This window comes from Cetorhinus maximus, chromosome 3 (assembly GCF_964194155.1).
Source record: "Cetorhinus maximus chromosome 3, sCetMax3.hap1.1, whole genome shotgun sequence".
Lineage (NCBI taxonomy): Eukaryota > Metazoa > Chordata > Chondrichthyes > Lamniformes > Cetorhinidae > Cetorhinus > Cetorhinus maximus.
In genome coordinates, this window is record NC_135881.1 from 51,396,730 (window position 1) to 51,421,385 (window position 24,656).

At 42.7% G+C, this 24,656-nt stretch overlaps 1 protein-coding gene across 6 annotated transcripts in view; it reads right to left on the reverse strand.

The window, feature by feature from the left end:
• Positions 1 to 24,656, reverse strand: part of armc3 (armadillo repeat containing 3) — a 177,509-nt gene that overhangs the window by 119,778 nt on the left and 33,075 nt on the right. For all 6 annotated transcript variants that reach the window (XM_078538263.1, XM_078538239.1, XM_078538235.1 and 3 more), the window contains 2 exons: positions 22,343 to 22,460; positions 8,937 to 9,062 (listed from right to left, as the gene is read on the reverse strand). In XM_078538263.1, coding sequence (XP_078394389.1) covers positions 8,937 to 9,062; positions 22,343 to 22,460 — 244 coding nt within the window. The remainder of the gene's footprint in view (positions 1 to 8,936; positions 9,063 to 22,342; positions 22,461 to 24,656) is intronic.

Sequence of the window (24,656 nt, forward strand, 5' to 3'; positions counted from 1 at the left end):
CCACCTTATCAACCTGTCCTGCTGGCTCCAAGGGTCTATAGACATGCACACCAAGGTCCCACTGATCCTCTGTACTTCCTAGGGTCCTAGCATTCCTTGTGTACTCCCTTGCCTTGTTAGTCCTCCCAAAATGCATCACCTCACACTTTCCAAGATTAAATTCCATTTTCCACTGCTCTGCCCATCTGACCAGCCCGTCTATATCATCCTGTAATCTAAGGCTTTCCTCCTCGCTATTTATCACACCACCAATTTTTGTGTCATCTGCGAACTTACTGATCATACCTCTTAAATTCATGTCTAGATCATTAATGTACACTACAAACAGCAAGGGACCTAGGACCGAACCCTGTGGTATGCCAATGGACACAGGCTTTCAGTCACAGAAATAACTTTCGGCCAACACCCTCTGCAACCTGCCACTAAGATCCAATTTGTCAAATTGCCCTGGGCTCTTACCTTCTTGACCAGTCTCCCATGTGAGACCTTGTCAAAAGCCTTACTAAAGTCATTTATATAAACGACATAGATGACTATGTTGGGGGTAGGATTAGTAAGTTTGCGGATGACACAAAGATTGGCCAGGTGGTTAACAGTGAGGTTGAGTGTCTTGGGCTACAGGAAGATATAGACGGAATGGTCAAATGGGCAGATAAGTGGCAGATGGAATTTAAGTGTGAGGTGATACACTTTGGAAGGAGTAATTTGACAAGGAAGTATTCAATGAACGGCATGGCACTCGTAAGTTCTGAGGAACAAAGGGACCTTGGCGTGTGTGTCCATAGATCTCTGAAGACAGAAGGGCATGTTAGTGGGTTGGTGAAAATGGCATATGGGACACTTGCCTTTATCAATCGAGGCATAGATTACAAAAGTAAGGAGGTCATGTTGGAGTTGTATAGAACCTTGGTGAGGCCACAGCTGGAGTACTGTGTGCAGTTCTGATCGCCACATTATAGGAAGGATGTGATTGCACTGGAGGGGGTACAGAGGAGATTCACCAGGATGTTGCCTGGGAGGAAACATTTAAGTTATGAAGAGAGGTTGGATAGACTTGGGTTGTTTGCGTCGGAGCAGAGAAGACTGAGGGGCAACCTGATCGAGGTGTACAAGATTATGAAGGGCATGGGCAGGGTGGATAGGGGGCAGCTGGTCCTGTTAGTTGAAGGGTCAGTCACGAGTGGACACAAGTTCAAGGTGAGGGGCAGGAGGTTTAGGGGGGATGTGAGGAAAAACATTTTCACCCAGAGGGTGGTGACGGTCTGGAATGCGCTGCCTGGGAGGGTGGTGGAGGCGGGTTGCCTCACATCCTTTAAAACGTACCTCGATGAGCACTTGGCACGTCATAACATTCAAGGCTATGGGCCAAGTGCTGATGAATGTGATTAGGTAGGTAGGTCACGTGTTTTTCATGTGTCGGTGCAGACTCAATGGGCCGAAGGGCCTCTTCTGCACTGTGAGATTCTGTGATTCTGTGAAGTCCATGTAGACTACATCACCTACACTACCCTCATCTACACACCTAGTCACCGCCTCGAAAAATTCAATCAAATCTGTTAGACATGATCTCCCCCCTGCCAAAGCCATGTTGACTATCCTTGATTAATCCTTGCCTCTCCAAGTGGAGATTAATTCTGTCCCTCAGAAATTTTTCCAAAAGTTTCTCTACCATTGATGTTAGATTCACTGGCCTATAGTTCCCTGGTTTATCCCTACCACCATTCTTGAATAATGGTACCACATTAACTGTCTTCCTGTCCTCTGACGCCTCTCCTGTGGCCAGAGAGGATTTGAAAATCAATGTCAGGTCTCTTGCAATCTCCTCCCTTGCCTCCCACAGCAGCCTGGGATACATCTCATCTGGGCCTGGGGATTTATCCACTTTTAAGCCTGCTAAAACTGCTAATACCTCCTCCCTCTCAATGCTAATTTGTTCAAGTATATCACAGTCTCTGATTTTTACACTACCATTATAGTGAATACAGATGCAAAGTACTCATTTAAAACCTCACCTACGCCTTCTGGCTCCTCACACAGATTTCCACTTTAGTCCCTAATGGGCCCTACTCTTTCCCTGGTTATCCTCTTGCCCCTAATATACTTATAAAACGCTTTTGGATTTTCCTGTATTTTGCCTGCCAGTGTTTTTTCATGCCCCCTCTTCACTCTCCTAATTTATTTTTTAAGTAACACCCTGCACTTTCTATACTCCTATAGGGTTTCCGCTGTTTTGAGTCCTCGGTATCTACTATAAGCTTCCCTTTCTTTCCTTATCCAATCCTGTACATTCCTTGACATCAAGGGTTCTCTGGACTTGTTGGTCTCACCCTTCACCTTTACGGGAACATGTTGGCCCTGCACTCTCATTATTTTCTTTTTGAATGACTTCCACTGCTCTGATTTTCCCGGTCCACTTTGGCCAGATCCTGTCTTATCATATTAAAATCGGCCATTCAGAACTTTTATTTCCGGTCCATCTTTGTCCTTTTCCATAACTACCTTAAATCTTACTGAGTTGTGGTCACTATCACCAAAATGCTCCTCCACTGACACTCCTGCTACTTGCCCGGCTTCGTTCCTTAAAATTAGGTCCAGCACCGCCCCCTTTCTTGCAGGGATTTCTGCGTGCTGGCTTAAAAAGCTCGCCTGGATAATTGTAAGAATTCCGCCCCCTCTAAACGTTTCATACTTTGTCTATCCCAGTTAATATTGGGGAAGTTGAAATCCCCTACGATTATTACCCTTTTCTTTACACTTCTCTGAGATTTGCCTACATATCTGCCCTTCTATCTCTCCCTTACTGTTTGTGGGTCTATAATAACGGGGGTCTATTTAGCATTGTGATTGCCCCCTTTTTGCTCTTAAGTTCTACCCATATGGCCTCATTTGAAGAACCTTCCAAGATACCATCCCTCCTTATTGCAGTAATTGACTTTTTGATCAATATTGCGACCCCACCTACTCTTTTACAACCCCCCCCACCACACCGCTGTCTCACCTAAGATTCTATATCCTGGAATATTGAGCTGCCAGTCCTGCCCCTCCCTTGACCATGTCTCCGTGATAGCAATGATATCATATCCCTATGTGTTAATCAACACCCTCAACACATCTGTCTTACTCGCAACACTCCTTGCATTAAAATAAATGCCATCCAGCCTTGCCATGCTCCCCTGTGCCTTAACTTGACTATATACGCTCTTCCTTCCAGAGTGACTTGGTTTATCTTCTATACTTGTCTGTGCATCACCCCTTACTATATCTCCACTCCGTATCCCATCCCCCTGCCAAATTAGTTAAAACCCCCACCAACAGCACTAGCAAACCACCCCACCCCCCCACAAGGATGTTGGTCCTGTTCTGGTTTAGGTGCAACCCGTCAGACTTGTACAGGTCCCACCTTCCCCAAAAATGGACCCAGTGATCCAGGAATCTAAACCCTCCCTCCTGCACCAACTCTTCAACCACGCATTCATCTGCCTATTCCTATACTCACTAGCACATGGCCCCAGGAGTAACCGAGAGATTACAACCTTTGAGGTCCTGCTTTTCACTATGCTACCTAGCTCCCTAAATTCTTGTTGCAGGACTTCATCTCTCTTTATACCTATGTCGTTGGTACCAATGTGAATCACGATTTGTGACTGTTTGCCCTCCTCCTTCAGAATGCCCTGCAGCCGTTCAGTGACATCCTTGACCCTGGCCCCAGGGAGGCAACATACCATCCTGGAGTCACATCTGTGGCCACAGAAATGTCTGTCTGTACCCCTCACTATTGAGTCTCCTACCACTATTGCTCTTCCTCTCTTTCTCCTCCCAATTTGTGCAGCTGGGCTCTGGCTGCACTCTGCAGAAGAACCATCACTCTCACCATTTTCCAACACAGAAAAACTGTTCTTGAGTGAAATGCACTGTGGGGCTTTCCTGACTACCTGCCTGCCTCCCTTCTTCTGACTGGTGGTCACCCATTCCTTCTCTGACTGCACTTCCTTAAGTGCGGGGTGACCATGTCTAAAAACGTTCTATCCACGTAACTCACGAGAGTTCAGGAGATAAAACAGCGAGAGATCAGGGGATAAAACAGCAAGAGCTCGAGAGATGAAATAGCGAGAGTTCGGAGATAAAACAGTGAGAGTTAGGGAGGTAAAACAGAGAGAGGTCAAGAGATAAAACAGCGAGAGGTCGGGAACAAAATTCTAGCTCATGGAATAAAAGGGGAAGTAGGCATTTGGATAAGAAATTGGCTGGTGACAGGAAACAGAGAGTAGTGATAAATGGTTGTTTTTCAGATTGGAGTAAGGTTTGTAGCGGAATTCCCCAGGGGTCAGTATTGGGACCCTTGCTCTTCCTGATAGATATTAATGACCTAGACTGTGGCCTTCAGAGCATGATTCAAAAATTTGCAGATGATACGAAGATTGGGTGGAATTTTTCATGCCTGCTGGCAGTAGGCGTCATGGTGAGCGTGAGCAGACAATGTGGCGGGAAGGCCAAAAATTGGTTTCATGTGGTGAAACCAGCTTGCAATCGTCCACTCCACCCATCAATAACGGGCAGCATTTCCTGCCGCTGGACGTCGGAAACTTCATTTTAATGCATCTGCATGTCATTATAAGCCCTGTTCGCCAGAATCATCCCTCCATGCTGGATCATCAAAGCACACTGATGTACTTTACAACTGTACATAAGCGACGTGCACCTGACGAGCTGACTTGGCTCGGAACTTCGAGGTTTGTTTGCCTGCCTGGCTTCGGGCAGTACCTGCAGTCATCAGCTCCAGCCTTCGCAGGCAGAACCACATGACTTTTAGGGTGGCTTACGGGCATCTCTCTACCTACCACACCTACCGTAAGGCTTTTCACCAGCTGCAGGGCTAGGTCTTGCTTGGGGAAGAGGGAGAATTGGCCTCAGGCAAGGGAAGAGGCTGCAGGGCGAGGGCTGTAACCAGAGAGGGGGGTAGCCCAGGGTGTGTGTGGGAGCACATGTTGATCTGTGCAAGTGGCATCAAGATGGTGAGGGCTGAGGAGACAGTCTCCAGAGAAGATGAGGCCAGATGGAGATGTGAGGGTGTGTGTGTGAGAGAGAGTGGTGATGTCCCTTGAGCTGGCAGTGAGTGAAATGCCAGTGAATGTGTGATGGGCTTGTGAGTGTGTGAGTTTAGAGTGATGAGATACTTGCCTTACCCTGGCAGCACAGATGAGATAATTCATCCTCTTTTTGCACTGGGTGGCCAACCTCTTCTATGCAGCATTGACATTCACCACCACTGCCACCATCTCCCAAGCTGGAGTGGTGATATTGCTGGACCTCCTCCAGCCAGAGCGGGGGTGGAGGACATCATGGCAGGCCTCTGAAAAGCATTCCAGAGATGGGTTACTGGATTCTTCTTGGCTTTCAGGACCATGTCTTCATTGGAGCAGTCCTGGGCTGCAAGCATTGAAAGCTGTGTGGACAGCTGCAGTTTAGATATGGCACCTGGAGTGAGGAAACGGCGAGGAAACGGCGTGACTGGCGATTCAGAGGCCGCCCACCAACGAGATGGCGTTTTTCCCTGTGGTTGCATAATTAATTAGGTAGGATTGGGACAATATGACATGAAACGATGTCATTGTGGCCGGCTGGTAAAGCGTCCTTTTTCCTGCCTACTACCGCACTTAGTGCAAATCTGGGATAATTCTGCCCATTGTCAACTGTGATGAGAGCTTCAAAAGTACATAGACATGTTGGTGAATTGGGCAGACAAGTGGCAGATGAAGTTCAATGCAGAGAAGTGTGAGGTAATTCATTTTGGCAGGAAGAATTTGGAGAGACAGTATAGAAATAAAGGGAGAAACTCTAAAGGAGGTGCAGGAACAGAGTGACCTCGGTGTATATGTACCTAAGTCATTGAAGATGGCAGGGCATGTTGAAAGAACAGTCAATTAACCATGCAGTGTCTTAGGCTTAATTAATGGGGGCATTGAGTACAAGAGTAAGGAGGTCATGTTGAGCTTGTATAAGACACCAGTTAGGCTTCATCTGGAGTACTGCATCCAGTTCTGGGTGCCATACTTGAGGAAGGATGTGAAGGCATAGGAGAGAGTATAGAAGAGATTCACAAGAATGATCCTAGGGATAAGGAACTGTAGCTATGAGGATAGATTGGAGAGGTTGCGGCTATTTTCCTTGGAGAAAAGAAGGCTGAGAGGAGACTTGACTTCATAGAGGAATTCAAGATTCTGAGGGGTATGAACAGGGTAAAAAGTGAGAAACTGTTCCCACTCAAGAGAGCATCAAGGGCATAGATTCAAAATAATTGGCAAAAGGAGTAAAAGTGAGATGGGTAAAATTATTTTCACCCAGGGTGGGTGGAGTCTGGAATGAACTACCTGAGAGGGTGGTGGAGGCAGGTTCGATTGAGGTATTTAAAACAGAATTAGACTGCCATCTGAAAAGAGAGAAGGTACAGGGTTACAGGGATAAGGCAGGGGAGTGGGACTAGGTAGAATGTGCTTTCAGAGGCCCAGTGCAGATTCAATGGGTCAAATGGCCTTCTTCAGCACTGTAAAGGTTCTGTGAATTGACTGAAGATTGGCATCTGTGCTGCTGGGGATCATCCACTCGGCACTTCTAGCTGAAGATTGTGCTCAGCTGTTTTCTTATCTACCACTGGAAAAGGTTTGTTCAGAATATTTGTGGCAAGAGTTTTAGTTTCTACACTTAGGAAGAATTCAGACTCAGATTAGGATGGGTGGCGCCTTGGCTGCCTTAGATTGGACCTTGGGTGATGAGCAAGATGGTCATGCGTAACAGCAACATCCAGCTGTTAAGAGATCTGCAGGTGGCGAGCAGAGAGGCACACAGGCAGTAGTGTGCACCATCTACAAGATGCCCTGCAGCAACCCTCCAAGGCTCCTTCAACAGCATCTTCTAAACCTACAACCTCAACCATCTAGAGTAACAAGGGCAACAGATGCGTGGGAACACCATCACCTGCAAGTTCTACTCCAAGTCACACACCATCCTGACTTGGAACTATATCGCCATTCCTTCACTGCCACTGGGTCAAAAACTTGGAACTGTGGATGTAACCTGGGCAATAACTGCTGGCTTTGCCAGTGACACACATACATCCCAAAGCAAACAAAAAACAGTCATGATTGGCAAAAACATAATGGATATTGATTCTATCCTTTTCTCTTCTTCTTAGGCAACCCCTCGGGATTGTGGATGATTTGCTTCCATTCCACTTTGATGGCTGAGAAGTCCAATGCATGATTTGCAGACTCTGTCACATGCAGGGCTGGTGGTATTTGATGGGTCTAATGGATGCGTTGTCTGGAGGTTTGTGCACTATCTCCAATGCCTCAGCTTCATTTCTGTGTTCTGCACCTTCCTGAATGAACTTTCTCCATTTTGGTCAGTAATCAGCCGTGACTACCATGAGTCAGGGGGATGTTGGATTTCTTCAGGGATGCCTTAAGGACATCCCTAAAACACTTCCGCTGTCCTCCTGAGAGTCTCTTGCTGTGACCGAGTTCCGAGTAGAGCAATTGCTTCAGCAGTCTGGTGTCAGGCATACAAGCAATATGTCCTTTGGAGCTGGTTTTGAGTGATTAGTGCCTCAATGCTGGGTATGTTGGCTTGGAAGTGGGTGCTGCTATTGGGCCGCCTTTCTTGCCATCAGATTTGGAGGATCTTGCGAAGGTACTTGTCTAGTGCTTGGAGGTGCCTACTGTAGGTTATCCAAATCTCCTAAGCATATTGGAGTGTGGGGAATCACTGCTGCCCAGTAAAGCATGACATCATGTTTGAGATCCTGGTCCACAAATACTCTTTTCCTCAGTTGGCTGGGCTAGCATTTTGGAGGCAATGATGAATTTCATCGTCAATGTCTACCTTAATCAAGAGGAGGTTCCCAAAATATGGAAAATGGTCCGCATTATCCAGGATCTCACTGTTGATCTTAATCAATGGGAAGGCTTATGGAGTATCCTCCTTAAATTGGACTACCCTCAGAAATTTGTCACCATCCTCCACCTATTCTACGATGACATGCATGCCATGATCATTACCAATGGAACCACCACAGACCCTATCTCAGTGAAGACTGGGATCAAACAAGGCTGTGTTATCACACCAATCCTGTTTTCCATCTTCCTCATTACAATACTGCACCTCAGCTTCAGCAAAAAAATAGGCATGAGGATAATCTACAGAACTGGCAGGCAACTGTGCAGTTACACTGCCTTCAATCCAAAACCAAAATCACTCCAACTTCATAGAGCTTCAGCATGGAGATGATGCTTGTGTGTCTGCTCACTCAAAAACTGAGCTCGAGGTCATTGTCGGCTCCTTCTCTAAAGCATGTGAGAAAATGGGCCTTTCACTAAACACCTGTTCTATCCCGCCTCAGGTATTGTACTATAATTATTTCCTCCACCCCAAGTCATGACATTTCAGGACAAATGTTTCCTCTCAATAAAACTCAACTCTCATTAAGATGAAGTTCCTTTGTGATTTAAGTCATGCTCCTGACAAAAAACTTGTTGTCTGATAAACAATCTCTCTTTCACAGCTTGCTTCCTCTATCTCACTACATTTCCTGTGTCTCCTAACAGTACTACTATGTTCAATGCTCCTCTCAGCTTTCCTTGTTTCTTCCAAACTCCAAGTATGCCTTCTATCAACAATATGATAGAATCATCAGTCTCCGATAATCAGTCTTTCTCTGCACTGAAAACTGTAGAACTGCTTATCTCTATCAGTCTTTCCTTCCTTGTACAATATTTGGGATTTTAATGCCAAGCTTGGAACCATCTCATTATTTTTTCCTTATTTACTTTGTGCTCTCTTTTATTCTTTTCAGTTTCCATCATGTCCTGCACTACGGGGTTTGGTTCTTTACCTTGCTTTCCCTTTTTAAAAAAGAATTAAATCCAGTTACAGATACTCACTGTTAGTTGCCATCACTCCAAATGCCATGGTAGCATACATATGGATTTGTTTGTCATTGTGCGATATTAATTTAGCCAATCTTGGAATGGCTCCAAGAGCCAGGAGATTCATTTTGTTTTCATCCCCTATGACAAAAAAACACCACCATCAATATCTATTGTACCAACCTTAAAAATGATCAACAATTTAACTCTAGTTAAATGTAATAAATACATTATAGTATAATGTAAAAATACATTATAATTGAAACAGCCCTTGAAGTGAGTTGGTAAGATTCAAGCATTTTCTGTCTTTTAGAAGTTTCCCAGCCTAAACTTGAATATGCGAAATTATATGGGCCAATTTTCCTCGTTGCTGAGTCTGAAGTCACTTTCCAGAAACTAAGTGAAAGAAAAGGGGGCAGAAACATCAGGCCTTCCAAGCTGTGCTTTCCCAGGATTTCAATGGCTTTTTCTAGTGGCCATGCCTTGGCCTGTATAGAAAGTCTCCTGTCATTTTTTTTTTAAGTCTTTCATGGGATGTGAGCATCTCTGGCAAGGCCAGCATTTGTTGCCCATCTCTAATAGCCCTCGAGAACTTGGTGGTGAGCTGCCTTCTTGAACCTCTACAGTCCAGCTGCCGCACATGATTGGGCCCCGACCGCGATTTTATGTTGGCTAGCCAATTAACGGTCAGCCAGCGTGAATCACGTGCTGAAATGCTCAGCTGTCTGGGTGGGGGGTGAGGAGGGCAAATGCAGAAGTCAGCGCATGCGCCCGGGTGCGTTCACTGAAAGCTCCCTGAAGGCGCAGAGCTGCTTCAGGGAGCTGAAGATTTTTAACTTTACAATTAAAGATGGTAAAATTAAGGAAAACGTGTCCCCTCATGTGACTCATGAGCAGGAACATGTTGAAAATGAGTTTTAAAACTTCTCATTTTTTTAAATCAATGATTGAAACCTCATCCCACCCATGGATGAGGTTTCATAAAAAATTCAAAGGCCACTTAGCCTATTCGCCCAACTGCCAGCCATAAGTTTGGACAGGCACTGAAATATTCAATTCAATTGATTGATTAAAGGCCTTAATAGGCCTCTTAATTGTTGGCGGGTGCACTGCTGCCTCTTGCGCGCGCCCGCCGGCCGAAATATCGCGAGAGTACATCGGAATGCTCGCCCGACATCATCACGCACTATTTTTCTCCCATTCAGGTCAGGCGTGCGAACTCAACACACCAGCAAGCCTGAAATAGCCCAAGAAAAATCCGAAAGGGACACCAACATCTGGGAAGTTCCTGCTCCTTTTCTGCCAGCAGGATATTCAATCCCAGGTCTTAAGGCTGGTCGTTACCCCTCAAGTCTGCAGTTGCACTCTTGTTTCACCGCCCCTCCAATAACCATCCTTCTCCACCCACAGTTGCCAGGGAGTGTGCCAAGATATTTTGAAATGGCCTGAAGTATGATATCTAGACAATGGGTGGCCTTCACAAGTATAATGCATTTCATGAATTCAATGTAGGCAGAAAGGGGGAGGAAAATCAACTACATTATTTCTACACATTGGCATAATTTGGTAATTAGCTGCAATATTTCATATATTAAAATAGCCTGCCAGGACTCACTGTTCAGGGTCACACGTGAAGAATGGACTCTGCCCTGCCTCAAGTTAGCTGTTGAAACACTTTTCATTGTCTTATTGCCTTTAGACTCAACTGTTCCAATACTTTCTTGGCTTGCCTCCCAGCCAGCAACTCATCCAAAATTCTGCTGCCTATATACTAAATTGCACCAGGTCCTTTCCACCCATCACCCCTGTACTCGCCTGACTTGCATTGTCTCCTGGTCATGTAACACCTGGATTTTAAAATTTTCATCACTGCCATAAAATACCACCACAGCTTTGCTCCTCCCTGTCTCTGTAACCTCCTCCAGCCCTACAAATATCTGAGATCTCTGTGCTCCTCTAATTCTGGCCTCCTGCCGTATCCTGATTTTAAACACTTTATCCCAGGCTGCTGTGCCTTCGGCTGCTTAGGACCTAAGCTCAGGAATTCTCTCTTTAAATCTCTCTACCCCTCTCTCCTCTTTTAAAATGTTCATTAAAACCTACATCTTTTATCAGGTTTTTGGTTACCAGTCCCAAGTGTCAGCAGCTCAAGCAACTTTGGCTCAGAATTGTTGAACTGCAGTAAAAGTTGCAGAGATTGCAGGCATCAGGGAGGGGGAGAGTTATCTGGACCCTTTTTTTCCAAGAGTCATAACACCCCTTAGACAAAGTAGAATTTTAGAGTTGGTCAATGATCAGGGGCTGGGGAGCATGACTACGAGTCAGGCAACTATGGGGATCCAGGATACATCGATGGAGGAGCCTCAGCCCTCGACTACCTGTGTCTATGAGAACGAGGACTGCAGGACAAAAAGGAAAACGATCCATAGCACCATGGAGCAAGCTATTCAACTTGGTGGGGGTGGGGGGGGGCTGTGGGGGGGGGGGGGGGGGGGAGTGAAAAGGAATGTGATAGTGATAGGGGGCAGTTTGGTCAGAGCCTGCCCAATGTCAGGGTTAAAGACATCTCCTTGCAGCTGGAGATGAACTTGGAGTGGGAGTGGGAGAATCCAGCTGTCTTGATCCAAAGACATTGGAAGAGCTAGGAATTATGCTCTGCTTAAAGACTTTGAGAAGTTAGGGTCCAAATTAAAAGTGCAGAGCCTCAAAAGTAATAATCTCAACTGGTATAAGATCAAGCAGATTAGAGAATTAAATGCATGGCTCAAAGAGTAGTATGGAAAGAAAGGGTTCCAATTTTTGGGGCACTGACACCAAAACTGGGAAAAGAGGGGGCTGTTACATTGGGATCAGCTCCACTTAAACCTAGGACGGGCTCAGCATCCAGGCAAATTTTATAACTAGGGCTGTGGATAGAGTTATAAACTAAAAAGGGGTGGGGGGGAGGCATCAAGTGAAGGGAGATTTAGAAATCTAAAGAGAAGCATTGAGATAATAGAACAATGTGGTAATTTTGGTATTGACAAGCAAAGTGGGACAGTAAGGGATAGAGTTTAACAGTAATACTGCACAGGCATATAGGGTCCATGCAAATAAATAATGGTAAAAAATAAAATTAAAGTTGCTTTATCTGAATGCATGAAGCATTTGTAACAAGAAAGACGAACTAGCGCCGTAAATAGAGGTAAATGGGTTTGATATAATTGCCATTACAGAGACATGGTTGCAAGGCGAATAAGGTTGGCAAATAAGTATGCCAGTGTGAAACATTTCTAAAAGACAGGATGGAAAAGGAGTAGTAGTAGTCCTGATAATAAAGGATAATTAAGGACAGTAGTCAAAAAGGATTTTGGCTCAGAAAAATCAGGAAGTAGAATAAGTATGGGTGGATTCAGAATAAAAAGGTTCAGAAAACACCGGTGGGTAGTTTATAGGACCCTTCACAGTAGCTCTGCTGTTCAAAAGAGCATTAAGCAAGAAATAATTGGAGCATGTCATCAAGGCAATGTAATAATTATGGAGGACTTTAATCTTCATATAGATGGGACAAGTCAAATTGGCAAAGGTAGTCTGGAAGATGAGCTTGTAGAATGCTTTCATCAAAGATTCTAAGGGTAATGAATTGTGGAACCAACTAGGGATAGAGCTATTTTAGATCTAGTATTGTGTAATTAGTTTATCCCTAATCTCATGGGAAAAGGTATCATAATACAACTGAATTCCATATTAATTTCGAGTGACATACTGCAGTCCAAAACAAGAATCTTAAACTGAAACAAAGCCAACTACATAGGCATGAGGGGAGAGCTGAGTTTGATTGGGTAAATGTACTAACACAACAACCACAGTATAAGTCGATGTGTCTTTATATAGGCACAAGTAAATCCACATTTAATGTCCACCACCTTCCCAAAAGTAATATACAATTAACAAATTCTCTTTTCTCTTCAGTATATCCATTATACAGAATCTCACTTAAAATATTTGACAAATAGAACCCCATATCCATTGTCCCTAAAACAGCCAGTGGTTCAGCAGCCAAAGTACTTTTAACAATCCTTAATAAATTTTTGGCTACCCAAGCTAATCGATAACATTTCCCACTTCCATCTTTAAGGTTTTAATGATTTTATTAATTTTGAGAGTTTTACAGACTTTGGGTTTTGCTTTAATAACTTTTTATACATAGGCTAGTTAAGTTCTGCATGTTACATAAGAACAGGGAGCAGGAGCAGGCCATTTGGCCCCTCTGCCATTTAATGAAATTATGGCTGATCTGATGGTAACCTTAAATCTACATCCCACCTACCCCCGATAACCTATCACCCCTTTGCTTGTCAAGGATCTATTCACCTCTGCCTTAAAAATATTCAAAGACTGCTTCCACCACCTTTTCAGGAAGAGAATTGCAAAGACACAAGACCCTCTGAGTGAAAAAAAATTGCCTCATCTCTGCTTTAAATTGGTGACCCCTTATTTTTAAACAGTGACCCCTAGTTCTAGAATCTCCCAAAAGAGGAATCATCCTCTCCATATCCACCCTGTCAAGACCCCTCAGGGTCTTATATGTTTCAATCAAATCGCCTCTTACTCTTCTAAACCTCAGTGGATACAAGCCTGGCCTGTCCAACCTTTCCTCATAAGACAACCAGCCCATTCCAGGTATTAGTCTAGTAAAGATTCCAACACATTTACATCCTTCCTTAAATAAGGTGCCCAATACTGTTCACAGTACTCCAAATGTGGTCTCATTAGTGCTCTGTATAACTGAAGCATAACCTCCCTACTTTTGTATTTAATTCCCCTCACAATAAATGATAACATTCTATTAGCTTTCTTAATTGCTTGCTGTACCTGCATGCTAGCTTTTTGTGATTCATGCACCCAGACCCTCTGCATCTCAGAGCTCTGCAATCTCTCACCATTTAGACAGTATGCTTCTCTTTTATTCTTCCTGCCAAAATGGACAATTTCACACTTTCCCACTTTGTACTCCATTTGCCAGATCTTTGCCCACTCACTTAACCTATCTATATCTTTTTGTAGCCTCTTTATGTCCTCTTCACAACTTACTTTCCTACCTATCTTTGTGTCATCAGCAAATTGGCAAACATTCCATCCATACCTTCATCCAAGTAATTTATATAAATTGTAAACAGTTGAGGTCCCAGCACTGATCCCTGTGGCACACCACTCGTTACATCTTGCCAACCTGAAAAAGACCCATTTATGCCTACTCTCTGCTTCCTGTTAGCCAGCCAATCTTCTATCCACGCCAATATGTTATCCCCTATACCATGAGCTTTTATTTTCCGCAATAACCTTTGACGTGGCACTTTATCAAATGCCTTCTGGAAATCTAAGTACAGTGCATCCATCGGTTCCCCTTTATCTACAGCATATGTTACTTCCTCAAAGAACTCCAATAAGTTGGTTAAATATGATTTCTCTTTCACAAAACTATGTTGACTGTGCCTGATTACCTTGAACTTATCCAAGTGCCCTGCTATAGCTTCTTTAATAATAGCTTCTAACATTTTCCCTATGGCAGATGTTAAGCTAACTGGTCTGTAGTTTCCCACTTTCTGTCTCCTTCCCCTTTTGAATAATGTGGTTACATTTGCTATCTTCCAATCTAATGGGACCTTCCCTGAATCTAGGGAGTTTCAGGAAATTAAGACCAATGCATCAACTATCTCACTAGCCACTTATTTTAAGACCCCAGGAAGAAGCTCATCAGGACCCGGGCACCCGAGCCCACAGCTCCAACAATTTACTCAGTATCACTTCTCCGGTGATTGTAATTTTTGTGCCCTCGCTGCCCTCCATTTTCTGATTTGCAGCTGCCCCTGGGATGCTACATGTATCCTCTATAGTGAAGAATGATGCAAAATACGTGTTCAATTCATCTGCCATTTCCTTGTTTTCCATTATCAATTCTCCAGACTCACTTTCTATAGGACCAACACTCGCTTTGTTAACTCGTTTCTTTTTCAAATATTTATAGAGACTTTTACTATCTGTTTTTATATTGCTGGCTAGCTTTCTCTCGTACTCTAATTTCTCCCTCCTTATTAATCTTTTAATCATCTTTTGCTGTTCCTTATATTCTGTCCAATCTTCTGGCCTTCCACCTATCTTTGCACAATTATATACTTTTTCTTTAAGTTTGATACTATCTTTAGCCTTTCTAGTTAACCACGAATGGCGTGTCCGTCTCTTGGACTTTTTCTTACTTGTTGGAATGTATCTATTCTGTGTATTCTGAAATATCGCCTTAAATGTTTGCCGCTGCATCTCTACTGACCTATCCATTAACCTAATTTGTCAATTCACTTTAGCCAGCTCTGCTTTCATGCCCTCATAATTGGCCTTATTTAAGTTTAAAAACATCGTCTCGGACCCACTCCTTTCTCCCTCAAACTGAATGTAAAATTCAATCATATTATGATCGCTGCTACCTAGGGGCACCTTCACTATTAGGTCATTAATTAATTCCAGCTCCTTGCACAATACCACATCTAGTCTAGCCTGCTCTCTGGTTGGCTCCAAAACATGCTGTTCTAAGAAACCATCCCAGAAATATTTTATGAATTCCTCACCTGGGCTACCTTTGCCCATTTGACTTTTCCAGTCCACATGTAGGTTAAAAGCTCCCATGATTATCACCGTGTCTTTCTGACAAGCTCCCATTATTTCTTCCTTTATGCTCCGTCATACCATGTGGTTACACTTAGAGGGCCTGTACATGACTCCAACAGGTGACTTCTTGCCTTTACCATTTCTCATCTCCACCCAAATTGTTTCCACATCCTGGTTTCCCGAACTTAGGTCAGGCCTCTCTACTGTGCTATTATCATTAACTAGCAGAGCCATCCCTCCATCATTTCCTCACTTCCTGTCCTTCCCAGATGTCCTATACCCTTTAATATTCAGGTTTCAATCCATGTCCTCCTGCAGCCATGTCTGTAATGGCTATCAAATCATATTTATTTATTTCTACGTGCGCTCTCTGTTCATCTGTTTTGTTTCAAATGCTTCGTGCATTCAGATACAGAGCCTTTAGTTTGATCTTTTTATTCTTTTCATAACCTCTAGTATGTTCTGTTGATTTACTGTTAGATTTGTACTCTCTATCCCTTCCTGTCATGGTCTGTTTTTCATTTCCAATAATAATAGCTTTCTCTTTTGCCTTGTCTCTACTCTTTGATTTACCACATCTTCCCAAATTTGTACACTTACCCTACTATTTAGTATAAAACCCTCTCTACTTCCCTAGTTATGTGGCTCGCAAGAACACCGGTCCCAGCACGGTTCAGGTGTAGACTGTCCCAACAGTACAGATACTACTTTCCCTAGTATTGGTGCCAGTGCCCCATGAACCGGAACCCACTTCTCCCACACCAGGCTTTGAGCCACCCATTCATCTCACTAATCTGATTTGTCCTTTGCCAATTTGCATGTGGTTCAGATAACAATTGTAGAGATTATGACCTTTGAGGTTCTGCTTCTTAATTTGGTGCCAAGTTCCTCATACTGACTTTGTTTGTCCTACCTCTGTTGTTGGTACCAACATGGACCATGACGAGTGGGTTATCCCCCTCCCACTGTAAGTTCCTCTCCAGCCCCAGACAGATGTCCTGAACCCTGGCACTAGGCAGGCAACACAGCTATCTAGACTCATGCTCTTTGCTGCACAGAATGGTATCAATCCCTCTATACTGTCCCCTACTACCACTACATTCCTTGTAACTCCCCCCGCTTGAATTGCTTCTTGTACCATGGTGCCATGGCCAGTTAGCTCATCCACCCTGCAGCCACCATTCTCATCCAAACAAGCTGAAAAAACATCAAACCGGTTGGACAATTGAAAGGGCTGAGGGTCCTGCAATCCTGCCCTCTGGATCTCCTTAATTGCCTCACTTGCACCCTCCTGTGCTTGACCACTGACCAAATCAGAAGGCTATCCTAAATGGTGTTACTGCCTCCTGGAATAAAGTGTCCAGGTAACTTTCCCCCTCTCTGATATGCCGCAGTGTCTGCAGTGTCAAGAAGATATAATAATTCTCATAACGTTATTGGAATTTATTGTAAAATAGTGGTATCTGTGTCTGTGTGTGCGTGTGAGGGAGAGACTTAATTGGATTAAAGGCAGCTGGTGTGAAGGCTTTGATGTGGTAGAAGTTGAGCTAGGTTTGAAATGGTAAGCAGGTAAACATAGGTGTCAAGGGAACGTTTGCATTTTTAAATAAATCGGACCAGATTGTTTTCAAAGGAGGGCTGAAATGTGTCACCTAGCCAGGTGAAGATCAGAAACAGTGTGCTTATTTTTCCTAAAGATTACTGTTAAAACCTAGTACTATGAGAGATTTTTATTATCAGAAAAGTAAAGTCTAAAGACATAGTGAAACAATGGGAATTTGCATTCAAAGTGGAAAATAAGTACAAAGGAATGAAGGCTGTGTGTCAGGGTATGCATTTTAGGATCTAACAAGTGTGAAAAGCTTTCATCTTCTATGCCTCAAGCTGCTGTCTACAAAGAAAGGAAGTTAAGGAAACTCACTTTGAATTCGGCTGGTTCAGGGAATTGTGTGTCACCTTTGCTGGGTCTTTTAAAACCTGTGTGCCTTACTGCTGCCTTAATGGAAGTGTAACTGGGAATCAGATTAATTAGGGGATTTAGAAGTTATTATAGTAGTAATTAGTAGACATTTGTATGCTTAAAATCATTTCTCTTATTGATAAATGATTAATCTAGTTTTGTAAAATCCTATAAACTCAGTGGTCTTATTACTACTGAATTCAAAGACTGCATCTCGAAACATACAAATTGAAAAAATAGTTGTGGCAGTTGTCTCAAATTTTGCTCTGGGATTTGAATAACTCAGCATTTACCATCGCCTGTGCCATAACATAGTTGAGAGCTCTATGAGGGATATATTTGAAATTCCTTGATTGGTTTGGAGTTGGTGAATCTTAAGGTTACGGGTACAAGAAGCACTTTGAATTCAGGAGTTGGTGTGAGGGTTTTTTTTAGTGACGAGACTGCAATATGGCTTTGGCAGTTGCTCAGACTTGTCTGGGAGTTGAAGTTATAATTTTGGTTGGTTTACAAAAGGTAACCAAAGTTAAGTTAATAGAATTAGCCGATAAATTACAATTGGGGTTACCTGCAGAGGCTAAGAAAACAGATATAATTGAAGGTATAGCACAGCATTTAGAGTTGGAAGTGATACCTGACACTAGTGAGTCACAGCTGGAGGTAGTGAAACTTCAGTTAGAAATGAAGAGGCTTGAATTTGAACAAGCAATGCAACTGAGAAAACTTGAATTGGAGGCAAAGGAAAAGGAAAAAGAATTAGAAATGAAAAAGCTGGAGCTACAGGTAGCAGAAAAAGACATGGCATTTCAAAGGGAAAGAAAGAAGGATAAAGAAAGTGAGGCAAGGGAAAGAGTGAAGGAAAGAGAAAGGGCATACCAGCTTAAAACGCTGGAAGTTAAACAAGAGATCTCAGATTCTGAGGAAACTTCGGATGAGGAAAAAACCCTTTAACCTAAAACCCAGTGGGGAGATATTTAAATTTGAACAAGCTCTTCCAAAGTTTGAGGAAACAATGTGAAAACAGTCTTTATTTCATTTGAGAAGATAGCTAAACAGATGAAATGGCCACAGGAAGACTGGACATTGTTGTTAAAATTCAGGTTGGTGGAGGCAAAGCATATGAGGTTTATGCTTCACTATCAGAAGAAATGTTGGTGAGCTATGAATTGGTAAAAAAGGCTATTTTGAGTGCATATGAGTTGGTTCCTGAGGCATACAGGCAGAAAATTAGGAATATGGGAAAACAGCCTGGGCAAACTTATATTGAGTTTGAAAGAGTAAAACAAAATAATTTTGACTGACGGATATGGGCATTAAAGATAGAAGCAACATATGCCGCTCTCAGAGAAGTAATTCTTTTGGAATAATTTAAAGATTCAATCCCTTCAGTAGTGGAGGAACAGAGCATGAAGCGATCCCCCTTTTTCCAATAATTTATCTTTTTTAAATAATATATTTTTCTTTTCCCACCTATTTCCATTATTTTTAAATGTATTTTTAAATGTATTTCCATGCATTGTTTTATCTCTAACTTTTAGCCTATTTCGATCCCTTCCCCCTACCCCACCCCCACTAGGGCTATCTGTACCTTGCTCATCCTGCTTTCTACCCTTAATGTCACCATTAGTACATTTCTTAGCTAATATCACCACCGTCAACACCTTTTTGTCCTTTTGTCTATGACATCTTTTGGCAATCTCCACCTATCACTGGCCCTCTATCCAGCTCTACCTGTCACACCCCCCCTTAAACCAGCTTATATTTCACCTCTTTCCTATTTTTCCTTAGTTCTGGTGAAGAGGCTTGTAATGAATATTGGTGGGCAGTCTATCACCAGAAATTGAGACAGAGAGGTCAAGGAAGGGAAGGGAAGTGTCAGTGATGGACCATGAGAAAATGATGGAGGGTGGAAATTGGAAGCAAAATTAATTTTCCCAGGTCTAGACGAGAGCGTGAAGTGCACCGAAGAAGTCATCGATGTATCGGGGAAAGAGTTGCGGGACTCTCCCACAACTCTTTCTCCGGTACGTCGATGACTGCTTCGGTGCCGCTTCATGCTCTCGTCTGGAAAAATGTATTAATTTTGCTTCCAATTTCCACCCCTCCATCATTTTCACATGGTCCATCACTGACACTTCCCTTCCTTGACCTGTCTGTCTCAATTTCTGGTGATAGACTGTCCACCAATATTCATTGCAAGCCTACCGACTCCCACAGCTGCCTCGATGACAGCTCCTCACACCCCGCTTCCTGTAAGGACTCCATCCCATTCTCTCAGTTCCTTCACCTCTGTCGCATCTGTTCTGATGATGCCAACTTTCCAAAACAGTTCCTCTGACGTGTCTTCCTTCTTCCCTAACCGAGGTTTTCCACCCAGTGGTTGACAGGGCCCTCAACCGTGTCCGGCACATCTCCCACGCATCCGCCCTCACACCTTCCTCTCCCTCCCAGAACCATGATAGGGTCCCCCTTGTCCTCACTTATCACCCCACCATTCAAAGGATCATCCTCCGCCATTTCCGCCAACTCCAGCATGAAGCCACCACCAAACACATCTTCCCTTCACCCCCCCAGCGGCATTCCGCAGGGATCATTCCCTCCAGGACACCCTGGTCCACTCCTCCATCACCCCCTACACCTCAACCCCCTCCCACGGCACCTTCCCATGCAACCGCAGAAGGTGCAACACCTGCCCCTTTATTTCCCCCCTCCTCACCATCCAAGGGCCCAAACACTCCTTTCAAGTGAAGCAGCATTTCACTTGCACTTCCCTCAGTTTAGTCTACTGTATTCACTGCTCTCAATGCGGTCTCCTCTACATTGGAGAGACCAAACGCAGACTGGGTGACCGCTTTGCGGAACACCTTCAGTCTGTCCACAAGCATGACCCAGACCTCCCTGTCGCTTGCCATTTCAACACACCACCCTGCTCTCATGCCCACATGTCCGTCCTTGGCCTGCTGCAATGTTCCAGTGAAGCTCAACGCAAATTGGAGGAACAGCACCTCATCTTCCGACTAGGCACTTTACAGCCTGCCGGACTTAATATTGAGTTCAACAACTTCAGATCATGAACTCTCTCCTCCATCCCTACCCCCTTTCCGATCCCCCTTTTTCCAATAATTTATCTTTTTTTTAATATATTTTTCTTTTCCCACCTATTTCCATTATTTTTAAATGTATTTCCATGCATTGTTTTATCTCTACCTTTTAGCCTATTTCGATCCCTTCCCCCCACCCCACCCCCACTAGGGCTATCTGTCACTTGCTCGCCCTGCTTTCTACCCTTACTGTCATCATTAGCACATTCCTCAGCTAATATCACCACCGTCAACACCCCTGTGTCCTTTTGCCTATGACATATTTGGCAATTTCTTCTGTGCCTCCACCTATCACTGGCCCTCTATCCAGCTCTACCTGTCCCACCCCCGTCAACCAGCTTATATTTCACCTCATTTCTATATTTCTTAGTTCTGATGAAGAGTCATACAGACTCGCAACGTTAACTGTCTTCCTCTCCGCAGATGCTGTCAGACCTGCTGAGTTTTTCCAGCTATTTTTGTTTTTGTTTCTCTTCATCATGTGCCATTTTGAGGATTCTGGCTCTCTGCTTTTGGTAGTCCGTCACATAATGGTGCTTCAAGTCATACCTGAATCATCTATTAACTGTTCCTTTGGCATTCCTGGGATTCATTCATCTATTATTGCCATTTCAATTTTGTGTTCCACTGTAAAAGCCAGACCTGATAATGGTGTTTTCATTCTCATTCTGTCTCTTTTAATCATTCAATTGTATTGCCTGCATTCAGAATCTGGTCCAGTTCGAAATCTGGCAATTATTGAGTTCTCTATTCTTTGTGTCACTACAAAATGTCCTATTTGTTCCATAATGGCTGTAGGAAATAATTGTTTCCCCAGGACTTTTTTCAAGACAGCAGATATCTGATCCAACAGGGTTTCCCGCTCCAAGAACCAAACACAAGTTTGGTTCTTGGAGCTTACCCATATGAAACAACTTAGCACAATCCAGCAATTTAAACACTATTACTGATGGGGGAATCTCCAAATTGAATTTCATGAAACTTTTACACATTAATTAAATGTCCATGATATATTTTTCCATGGAATGACCATCTCGAGTCATTGAATCATAGAACAGTAATAGAACAGAAGGAAGTCATTCAGCCTATCCTGTCCATATCGGTTCTCTGTAAGCTATTCCCACTTTCCTGCCTCTCCCCCAGAGCAAACCTTTCTCTTTAGATAATTATCCAATTCCTTTCCCTCCGCACTCTCAGGCAGTGCACTTCAGGCTCTAATCACTCGCTGTATAAAAAAAGATTTTGCTCATGCCACTTCTGGTTCTTTGGCATATCACCTGGTTATTATGGAAAATTTGTATTTTACTCAGCCCCGAAAATAAAATGCCGGCCTCAAATTTTAATCCATTTTGAAGGCCAGAATGTCTTTCACTTTCATGGACACCTTCTAGCTGTAGCGTAACTCCATGAGGAATCTGATTTTAAATTACATTTTAACTTACAAAAATGTAAAATATGCAACGGATTTAGAAAGGAAAGACATTTGAAAATGCCACCACGCAGGAAATATATACAGGAAATATATACAAGTATTTTCCTTAAAAAATGACATCAAAATTTAAACATATATTTCATATAAGGTTAATTCTATAAAAACCATGCAAAAAGGAAATGCAATGATTAAGTAAGTATCCAAAATTGTACCATGCGCTGTTACATGATGAACATCTTTCAATGCTAACATACAATGAGACAAATGTCAATGAAAATAAACTAACCTTTCTCGGCAAATCTGTACATGGCTTCACAGGCTTTAAGCAAAACTTCATCCTCTGGTGAATCCAGCATAAGAACTACTGTATGTACATTTTTGCTCTCGATAACAAGTGAATTAAACTGTTGAAGAGAGTAGAGTTCATTTTTGTGTATTTTTTATTATTCTATCACTTCAAGAAGTGAATAAACATCTTTGGTGCACCCATTAAATCACATTTAAAACATCTACCTTGTATCGGATGAAAATGCCGAATTAGATGACTCATTGCTCTAAATGCTTAAAATCATGGTAAAGTGCAAATTTCATTAAGATGTGTGATAGAAGATCAGAACATATAACTTGTTAGTTTAATTATTATTCTCCAATTTTGAAAGGCATTCACAAGCAAACAGGATTAGCTCAAATGAATCAATGCTACTTGGCTAACTCTTTTACAATTTCATTTTAATTTCTAAAATGCCCAGAAAAAAACAATAAAAATAATTTCTGTAACCTCTGCTAATTTATATCAAAACTAAAACAATTCAGGATTGAAATGGTTTATAGTTTTCCGTGTCAAAAAATAAAATTTTGCTCTTGTTGAACCCTGACATTCACAATAAATTAAGCAGTCTGCCATAGAGAAATATAAACCTAAATTTCATAAAACCTAACAATTTATCCAACTTGAAAATCTTTACGCCATGGCTTGATAGATTGAAAGAAAAGCGCAAACTTGAAAAGAAGCAAATATTTTAAAAATATGCTTGTATCTCCGAGTAAATGCTGGCACTAGGCTCAAAAATTATATCATGCAGATCATTTAAAATACAGAACCAGATCCTATATGTTATGAAATTATATACAATGGGAACAAATATTAGCATTGGGATTCTGTGCCCGGATTGAAAATATGCTTCAATTAAATACAAAAACAGAATTATCTGGAAAAACTCAGCAGGTCTGGCAGCATCGGCGGAGAAGAAAAGAGTTGACGTTTCGAGTCCTCGTGACCCTTCAGCAGAACTTGATTTCCAGCATCCGCAGTAGTTTTTTGTTTTTATCTTCAATTAAATACTCCTATCTGGAGTCATCTATAGGCTATTCCTCAGAGAATACAAATTATTGTCCATGATAAACGGATATTTGCTTCTTCATTGGAATACCTAAATGTGGGCATGCATGCTTAGGCCCATTCTAGTACTAATCGGTTTTTGACATCTTCGAAAATGATGCTGTTCTCTTTACTGATGATCCTCACCAGGATGTTTTTCCCTCCAATATTTTCCCTTTTCTCCTGAATGAGCTTATTCTTCCGAGAATATAGTTTCACAAAATCAGAAGTCTTTTAGCACTTCATCCTATTAGTGAGAGCTAGGGCAGTGAATTAAATTATTTAGTTTATTCAAGTTATTTATTTTTGGCCATGCATATAATTATATCCTCACATATAATTAAATGCATGATATCTTTGAGCAGAGCACTGGATGAAAGTCAGAAGACAGAACAATGATACCTCCCCCATAACCATCCTCCTCAACCCCCCAACTTACTGGCCCTAACCCAGAAATGCAAAGTCAGTTTTAACACCTTAACTGCTGCCCCAGCTGAGGTTGGCTAATTTGGCAGGTAATGGAATTAAGGACGTTGCATTGCACCCTCATGTATAAGTCCTAATTATCTGAATGTAGCCAAAGCATCTCTAAGTAACAGCTTCTCTTCCAACCCTGCACACTCACCTCGAGTTCGCAACGATCTAATCTTGGCACCTCTGTTTCCTCATTTACATGTATAGAGACATGGTCAGCTTCCACAATTACAAATGACATTTAGCTACCTCTACCTCTCCACCACTTCCTTTAACCCCATACACCAATACTCAGAACCCACAAGCCCTGCGCTGTTAACCAATTATTTGGCTATCAGTGCTGGGTGAGTCACAACTTCCTCCAACTCAACTTTAAAAAGGTCAAAACTATCATATTCAGTCTCCATCAGAATCACGATGTCTTTGCTACAGTTTCCATTCCCCTCTGCAGCTGCTCTTCAAGACTGAACCTAACTATTTGGAACCTAGGAGTCTTGTTAGACTTCAAGTTGAGTTTGTAAAACTTATATCATATCTATCACAAAGACTGCGTACTGCATACCTTTGCAAAATTGCTAGTCTCCTCCCCCCATGCCACCCCCAACCTCAATACTTCTATTGTTAAAACTCTCAAACATTCCTGCATCATCTCCAGATTTGATCACCCTCAAAGCTCACTTGCTGGTCTCCCATCCTCAACCCTCTACAAACTCCAATTTGTCAGAAACTCCAGCACACATATCTTGTT